The sequence below is a fragment of the Chelonoidis abingdonii genome, chromosome 10 (assembly GCF_003597395.2).
Source record: "Chelonoidis abingdonii isolate Lonesome George chromosome 10, CheloAbing_2.0, whole genome shotgun sequence".
NCBI lineage: Eukaryota > Metazoa > Chordata > Testudines > Testudinidae > Chelonoidis > Chelonoidis abingdonii.
Window position 1 is genome coordinate 32801806 of NC_133778.1, and position 9430 is coordinate 32811235.

The 9430-nt window shown below is 41.5% G+C and overlaps 1 protein-coding gene across 1 annotated transcript; it reads right to left on the bottom strand.

Moving 5' to 3' along the window:
• Nucleotides 1-3319: 3319 nt before the first annotated feature.
• On the bottom strand, nucleotides 3320-8896 carry DUSP19 (dual specificity phosphatase 19). The gene is made up of 4 exons (XM_032783788.2): nucleotides 8466-8896; nucleotides 7950-7996; nucleotides 6062-6214; nucleotides 3320-4550 (listed from the first exon to the last, which is right to left on the bottom strand). The coding sequence occupies exons 1-4, from the start codon at nucleotides 8689-8691 to the stop codon at nucleotides 4329-4331; spliced, it is 648 nt and encodes a 215-aa protein (XP_032639679.1). The 5' UTR covers nucleotides 8692-8896; the 3' UTR covers nucleotides 3320-4328.
• Between the last annotated feature and the right edge of the window lie 534 nt (nucleotides 8897-9430).

Genomic DNA, 9430 nt, shown 5'->3' on the forward strand with positions numbered 1-9430 from the left:
CAAAACAGGGAAATCAGTTGTTGAAGGGTCATGGGGTTTGTTAGTAGACAATTGGGTGAGGGGTTCTTTAGTAAATAGTATAGGGAGTTTCCATAGTGGGTCATCAGTGGGGTACAATAAGTTGGTAACCGATTAACACGAAAGTATAAATGTACAGGTAGCTAAAATTTCTTATGGTAAAAGGGTGTGTTACAGCAGATATAACCAACTACTTATGGGAAAAATGTGTTAATATCAAAAACTTAGGAAAATGAGTCACAGGGTATAAATTTAAATTGCAGCTGTGTGTTCGAGCGAACAATGGGGTTTTATGCTAGACTTAGTATACAATTGAGTTTGGGGGCTGTCAGGGCGGGGTGAACGCGGGGAGGAGGTTAAAAAAGAGAGGAGAGAGAGAAAGCAGTGGTTAGGGAATGAGGTTGCGGGGATAGGGGAAGAGGAGCAGATTGGGCAGAGGAGTTTAAACTTCAGGGAGACACAGAGAGCAGGCAGGGCTGCAAGTTATTAAACATGTGACTGGGGGGGGAAGGGGGCTAGGGTGGGGCAGCGGGAGACAGACTGTAACCACAATTATACAGAACAGCCAATAAATTTATCTATGATACTAACTAACCAAGCTACACAAATTAGCACGTAAGTAACAGACACAATTGCAACAATTTGTTATCCTACTTACAGAGCACAATAAACATTCTCTAAACCTACTTAACCACAGCTATGCAAAATGATATACAACTTATCTAGCTAGAATTGATTCATAATAGGTGCACCTTAGCAGGCATGGGGGGGGGGGTGCAAGCTGGCAGCCCAGGATCCAGCTCGAAGGAAGCCAAGGGATTTGTGGCTGCAGCAGTGGATACGCTGAAAAGCCGAGGCCCGAGGCAAAGCCCAGAGCAGAGCTTAGCGCGCCAAACTATTTTAGGCAAGTGGCCGCGGAGTTTAGGAGACGGTTTGAGACACAGATCAAGGTTTAGCTTTGAGTCTGTGTGCTGGGGAGACGAGCCAGCAGCTAATAATAATTAAAAGTATAGGAACGTTTTCCCAGAGGATTTCTACGCGCCCCCAGGTAAGCAGCGAAGCAGAAGCAGCAGAACATCAGGAAGGCTAGATACGGTCTCGATAATCAGGATCTCTCAGCAGGCAAGTCGTTCTTTGTGGGAGGGGGAGTTTAAACGGGGGGTACACTCAAAAACAAACGAGAGCGGAGGGGCCCCCCAAAGACCCTAGCTGATCAGAAACCCAGGTGGCAAAGCAAGGACCTTCCTGGGGTCTGATCCAGAAAATGTCCTGGTTTTAAAGGCAAATTAGCAGTATTCCCACCAGTACTTTGATTGGCTCCTCCTTGATACAGGGTAGGAGAGGATAGGGAAAACCTGCAGGTGAGACGAGAATGCTTGGCAGAGTCCTGTGCAGTAGTGACTCAAAATCACAGGATCTATGACCATGCCCAGGATCTTAAAACACAATAGGTCTTGCGCTCTGCATTGCCTCCTTACACAGCCCAGTTAACAAGTAGGTGAACAGGGACACCCTATTGAACAGGCAGTGGTCGCCCACTTAGCACGCACACAAGTGGCCATCCCTTTGAGAAGGGCAATGGCTCTTGGTAAACAACTTTAAGGGGCCCTCCCTTTGAGAAGGGCAGTAGCCCTGGTAAACAACTTAACAGCCAGGGAGGGGCGGCTACAGGAGGAGAACAAAAAACAAAATGGAGTAAGGGGACAGCTGTAAGAAACAAAATAGAATAGGGGGATAGCTGTAACAGACATTGCTAAAGGTGCACAGGCCTTATCACTACTGCTTTAGACCGGTTTTAGCTGTGCTGCAACTGATAACTTACTGTGACACATTTAATTTCACAGCTGCTAGCTTTCTAGATCAAGTAGAGTTCAACATGTTCACTGAGGCCTAAATTTATGCCTAGTGACACCAACGCAGTGTCACAGGAGGTGAGGGTAGGTTGCCTGGTGTGTTTCAGTCTCACGCAGGCAATGGGGAGGTTGCTGGGTGTGTTACAATCTCACAGGAGGTGAGGGTAGGTTGCTGGGTTTGTTACAATCTCACGGTGGCCATGTGGTTGTTGGGAATGTTACAGTGTCATAGGAGTGATAAGGGTTGGTGTGTTACAGTGTCACGGTGGCCATGTGGTGGTTGTTGGGTGTGTTACAGTCTCATGGTGGCCAAGTGGTGGTTGTTGGGTGTGTGGGTGTGTTGTGAGGCTGTAACACATACAGCAAACTCTACTCAGTGAGACTGTAACACACATACAGCAACCTCTCTCATGTATACTCTGAGACTGTAACACACACACACCCATCCCATGAGACTGTAACACACACACAGCAACGTACACCACATTCAGTGATGTTATCAATTTTATATATGTGACTAGATACTGTAAGTGACTGTTGAAGGGGGAGTTGCAAAGTTGCCTTGTGGTTGGGATTACATCTGGCTTACCTTGGGTGGGGGTGGAAAAGTAACCCTACCTACACCCCCTCCCCCAGGAGATGAATATCCACAACAGCCTCTCCCATACCTAAGACTAACATGCACAGCAAACTGTCACCTCTGCCCTAAAACTGTTAACACACACACGACATACACTGTGAGTGACCAACCCTCCAGGATTGTCCTGGAGTCTCCAGGAATTAACAGATATAGACTCAGATCTTGCAAGTGAGTCCACTCTTGAACCCATGTGAAGCATCACTACCATCAGTAAAACTTCACACTCATGTAGATCTGCTTGCAGAATCAGGACCATGGACGTTTAGGACAAAATAAACCCTACTGAGCTGTGAGAACATTGCTGACATTACTGATAATATGCTTGAGATACACTGTCTGGTTTAGCTTTTGATAAAAGCTCCTACTTAGATTAGTTTGCCAAAATATACATACTAATACAATGGCCACCTTTTAAAAATACCAATACCCACTGCTTAATATAATTAAATTTACCGTGGCATTTCCTAAACCCATTGTAGGAAATACTACAAGTCAAGTTGCTGGTGCCCAAAGGCAGGCATGTTATATATTTATAACAAATCTCTCAGCTGTCCCTCATTTTACATACACATTTATACTTGACCCACCCAAAGCCTGTGTTATTTCATTTCTACTGCAAATTAAGAGATCAGAAATGTTGAATCACGAAACCAAGAATACTGCCTATGGTAAATAAATTAATCTTTTAAAGCCTTTCACACCTATTTATTCTTGAATTTCTCACTTTGAGTTGTTTGTCAATTATGAGAGCTGGCAGGATAATGACGAGATGAAGAACTTTCAAGAAAAAATTACTCATTGTTCCACCATCCTCTCTCTTTTAGGTATCTCAGCTTTAAACGTCTGTTTTTGGCACTGCTTCTTTATGTCATCTCCATCTTCAGTTTTAAAACAGTTTATATTACTGGTTAGAAGGGGTGTAAATGAGGGCAGAATTTTGTCCTTGTTCTGTAAGGAAGTGTACACAACATGGTAGGTTTTAAGTCTTTAGCCATATTCTGGGGCTTACAGAGTGGACAGCTTCTGGGGAGTGCACATTAAAACAGCATCCTTTGAAAAAGTAAACTTTTTTGAACAAGCCTACCTATACCATGTGTTGCAAGAGATAAAGAGGAAGAGGTAAGTTTCCCCCTCCTGCTTTGGAGACTAGTATCATTGAAAGCTCCAGCAGGAAGCACTTCCTTTATTCTTAAGGATGCTCGTGGCCGACTCCTGAACAGGATGCAAGGGAAGAGAAGGCTCCTTACTGTCTGGCCACCCCACAGAATTCAATAAAAACTGTTTACCTTGCAAAGTCAACTGAAGAAAAAAAACAGAGGCAGTTTGTTATACGAACACTTTATTATCTAGATTTTAAAATCCACTAGACTGGATAAAGATTGGACTTAGTATTAAAGTAGATGGGGTCACTTTATTATCTGAGCCTGCATTTTCTTTTCTTTTTCTATTGCTACCTCCACAGACAGTTCAATGAAAACCTACCATTCTGTTCCACCTGATGTTTCAAACAAACCAGCACTTGTTTGATCATTTTCTCACCACTCTGGGAAAAATGTGTCCTCGGGCCAAATCATCTCTGAAGTCAATGGAAGACTATCAGGGAAAAAGCCGGTCTCTTAGCAACTGAAGGTCTGGACCAACTAGTGTAACAGTCTATTTAGACTAAAAAGCTGAAGAATGAACTGTGGGGGAAAGGAATTTAACCTCCCCTCATACACAGATATTTAAATTCAGAAATGACCGTTTAAGGTATGCTATGCCAGCACATTTGTTACAGAATAACCACACAGATAGTTGCATGCATCTCTCTTATTTTATCATTTGTGATCATCTGTGCTTCCATTTGCCTTTTTACTGCACTCTTGATACTTGTGAAGCTGCTCCATGAAGCCAGGATTTGGACAGATAGCAGGTCTTGCATTTTTCACCCAAGAAAATGCCCTAGCAAAATTGAGTCCTTCTGAATTAATTAAAAAACCAATGATGATTGCGGCAGCACGAGAAACTCCTGCATTACAGTGCACCAGCACCACTCCATCCTTCAAGAGAAAAATGAAACACATTAGTCATTTGAGATACTGTTTTACTACTGGCTATTATACAGGCAGTGACATTTCATATATCATTTCCTACTGTTTATTTAGGTTTATTAAAAGCACCTTATCTAGCTCTAAGCAATTGTATAAATATCAATACCTACAAACAAGGATAAAGTGCCCTAAACATCTTGCAGTACAGAAATATTAGTATTACCATGAAAGGTTTTATAAGAATACTTCTGATTATAGAGAAGTAACTGGAAAATTAACTTCTGAAGTGGAGCAGTGACACTAAGCTGGCAAGTATCATTTAGGAATGAAGTGGAAATCGTAACTGGAAACTTGAAGAAGGTCATTAAGTGACACCCCGTTTCAGGTAACTTGTAAATGATATGTTAGAAAGAAAGAATACTACATGACACAAAAGCGGATGGGGCAATGTTACCTTCCTTTATCCTAAGCTATGTAAATAATGAACATGATAGATCTGGTGGAATAAGCCAGAACCAGGTTTGACTCTCAAGGCATTTTCTCTTCTTGCACTGTTAAAGTCAATTACTATACTTTGTACAGGCCATTCAACATATAACAATTACAGAGGACTTTGATTATCTGTAGAGCCTGCCAAGCTTTTTAGTAATTCCGGCATGAGATGTGACATCTTTTTTTTCCCCCTCTGTACCCTGACGTTGCCTTAATTCTTATAGAAAAAGGAATCAACCTAAAACAGAGCAAAATTCTGTTCCTAGACTTGCTATGTAGATCTCAATTCTGATTTCCTGGTCTCACACTTCTGTAGAAATGAGACCAGTCCAGTGCATGTACACAGAACAGAATATCAGAAATGAAAGCTGCCATGCAAGTTTTCTTCTATTTCCTACTTTTGTTCTTTTACAGGAATTTTGGCATGCAGTTAGGCACTGATTCAGCAAAGCAGTCAAACACAAACTTATGTCTATCCCTGTTCAGTAAATATTTGCTGAACGGGGATGGTTTGCTGAATCAGGACCTTTGGTTACAATTACAGTTACTAACGTGTGCTCTATTTTTATGCTGAATTCATAGTTTACTGTGTTTCAATTTTAAGGGAGGTTCAAGGGACAGTAGCAGGCTGAGGTATCCCTGACAGCTGGAGGAAGCCAGCAAAAATCCCACTGATTTCCAGGGGCACTGCCAAACTCCCTGTTTCTTCTCTGGTATGTCAAAACACTGCCTCCCTAATAGATGAATTCTGGAAGCTTATAGAGCTTTCCTTTTCCCCTGCAGGTTTTACTCCTGGAAGAGGGATCTGGACCCATGTTAAGACTTGCTTATCAAAAAGTCACTCATTGCTCTAGATCGAATTAAGAAATACTGCACTAAAAAAATAAATCTAGTAGATAATAGTAAACAATATTTGATCACTCTAAGAAAAGCATGATTGATGTGTTTTTGTTTTTTTAACTAAAGGAAACTGTTTTAAGTTATTGCCACATACCCAGGATAACTAATAGTATGAAATATTGATTTACCAGCATCTTAGCTTGCTCAATAAATTCAAAACATTCCGGGAAATATGATGTGATGTCAGTCTCAGGGAGATCCAGTATAGAAATATTCTTGTATATAAAGTCATTGGGGAAGGCATTTTCAACTCCATATGCCACATTTAGGACATGAGTAACCTAAGCCAAAAAAAAGAGTAGTTTATGACGACAACAAGCAAAATGGACAAGAACAAAAATAGCAGTATCCATTAAGCAGACATCAGTTGGAACATCAAATAGTAGTACTCAATTTTATTCAGACATTCTGTCTGTGTTTCTGATTTAACTATCTTTTTGAATCCACTTAAGATTTTATATATAGTATTAAAATGTATAAAGCGGCATTTCAGTTTTCTTCAGTCCATCTTAACAAAAGAAGAATTAAGCATTAGGGTAATGATGATTTTTCAAGAAGTTAACTTCTGAAAATGAATCTTTGAGAAGTTGCTGCTACAGGTTAAAGTTTGCATCTTAGGTTATCTAGTTCCTTTCATAAAGAAGGCACCCAAAATCCTTTGCAAACCACTTATAGGAATCCCCTCACTTATCACTGAAACATAGCCACCTCGGGGGTGGAATGGACCTACTATTTAATAGTGCATAGCCACAGTATGTAACAGATAATGAAAGAATATGAAGAATTCCATATCCAATAAATTACTAAGGGAATTTTTAGGCCGGTCGAATCTAATTAACCAAATTGAATTTGGCAAGACTGACACCTTGTAGAAAGGAGCCATGGGATCTTGAATGACTATGAGTAAGCAAAAACATCCCAGCTGAATGTGGAGGGGGCCCAAATTAAATTAAGACTGTGAGGGTCTTCTGCTCTCTGGGTGCGCTGACTGGTCCTCTACTTGACCTTTGCCTGCTAGCAGTATTAGGCACTCTGGGGAAAGATCTGGCCAATGGGCCTTAACCCTCTTGCTGAATCATATGATGGAAGAGCTACTGCTTCCCCTCACAGGGATGAAGAGAGAATATCTGTTGGGCAGGGAATGAAGAGAGAATATCTGTTGCCCACACTCTAACTACACCAGCTAGCATAAGGAATTTAAACAGAAGAAGGAGACAGCAGAGCACAGGAGAAGAACAGAAAAGAAAATTAGCTACAATATATTAGCCAGCCCTACAGCTGAGGAGGCAACACCTCCATCAGCAAAATGTCCCCTAGCATTATGCTGAGGCATTGGAGAACTGGTTAACAGTGCACTTACTGAGTCACCAGCATTGCTTACTGGAGCATGGGGCCTCATGGTGCAGCAGGTACAGACTAGGCAGGACAGAGAAAAGATGGCCTTCTGCCATTTTTGCGCTGTCTGAATTCTGGCCTGGCTGGAGACTACTGTAAGTTATAGCAAGGTTTCATAAGGCTATCCATAAAGTCCCTATACTGCCAGAGTATTGGCCTGCAGCAGGGGAATCCCCCTGGAGTACATTCCACTCTCATTAGATCACCAGTGATCTAGAAAGGGACCAAAGTTGGGGAAAGACTCAGGACCATGTCGTCCCCCACCTTGAATATCTCTCATTCAAACACTGAGCAGGCTCATTGACCCTGCTTAGTATCTGAGGACTGATGAATACACGGTTTGAAATGCATATAATCTGTTCTATAATAAAGCAAAACTTTAAACCACAGCTAATCTTGAAATTTCATATTTCTTTTGAAAGCCACAAACACCCATCACATTGTGTGCATGGATCAGATGCAAGCTTTTGAGTAGCAACCTTATTAAATTAAATATAAAATATAGCTCATTTTTAAAGGGAAAAGTCAGAAAACTAATATTCTCTAATGATTAAAAAAGCATTCTCACTAGCAAATGCTAAATATAAGACAGTCTATAGTCATTGTTAGGCAGTTTCTTACCCCGTATTTTTTCATTGTCTCCAGATCCTGAGCAGCATCTTGTGATCCTGTAAAGAGAAGGGGCTCATTATTGCATTATTTGCATAGAGCTGTGAAAATATAAACAAAGCAAATACTCTACTTAATTGTAAAAAAAGTTAGCTATTTGTTTTTTCCCTGGGGACAATGAGTTATTTTTAATAATGCAATCTAAATATGTTTACATTGTGTATAGTAACTTCTCATCTGAGTTTAATAAATCCAACTTTCCATCTGCTTAACTGGATAAAAACAACGTGAGCAGGAACGCAAGAGGGCAAGCATGAAGAAAGTCATATTATGAATGCCAAGATAGCAACCTCTTGGAAGGAACTTGACCCTTAATAGTGCCGTGCTGAGCACTTTATGAAAGATGTGTATCGGCGCCACCTCCAGTTGACTTTCGTGGGAGCTAAGCACCCCCGTGGTTGGTGCTCAGACCCTTCCAGGAGCAGGCATTTAACAGGGATGCAAATTTAAATTAAAATACGTACTCACCTAGCAGCAACCAGGGCTTAATAACGCCAACCTGCAGGTCCAAGCTAAGGTCTTGTACATAACCACAACCGAACCCATCACTTGGCTCTGCTTCTTCCACCACCTGCATTCGGGCATCTTTCCATGTCTCTATAATTCTCTTCCCCGTTAAAGTTGTTACCCTTGTGCATTGCTTCTTAAGATTTTTCCTAGAGAAGCTTCTGATTTCCTGAGTGAGTGAGTGCATTACATGAGCAGGCAACTTAGTTCCAGCTAGCAAGTAACGCAGGCAAACCTAGCAGCCTGTAATTCTTCTCAGTGAAGCCAATCTCCTTCTCATTAGCCTATGGCACAGTCTGCACCGAGCGAGCAAGCTCCTTGCTGCTTGGAGCGGGCAGGCAGCAGCAGCAGGCAGAAGAATAGCTTACCACCCTAAGCCTCATTCTTCTAAAACGGCTGTGCAAGACAGCTTTTGATTGGCCATAGAAAAGCGTTCCCCGATTGGTTTACAATCTCTTCTTCCTGTTAGCTGGCTTTCAATCTGTAGCACTTCAGGCACCAATGAAAAATAGCTCTGGGCAGTCACGTTTTGATCTGATCACGCGTGTTATTTGTCTGTATTCTAGATGTGTTTGTTTAGTTGTTTGGGTCGACTGCTACACAATTGTTTACAGATTGTGTAAAATAATTGGGGAAGCTATAAAACTGGATTGTGATTTATAATGTTTTAATTTAAAATATTTTCAGATGCAGTCAGCGCTTGTCAACATTGCAAGTCAACATGCCTGGAGACTGAACTCCGTTATTTACCTGTGTTACAGAAAGGGGGGCAACAGCTAGTTGGGAAGTGATTTTTTTCCGTGAAAAAATGTTGACAAGCATAGGGGAGGAGATCATTGTGTTGACATTTTCCTACAAATTTGTTCAGGTTTGTACCAGGTCACTTCCCCCCCCACTCCCCCCCCCCAGGTTTTGGCAGCAGAAAT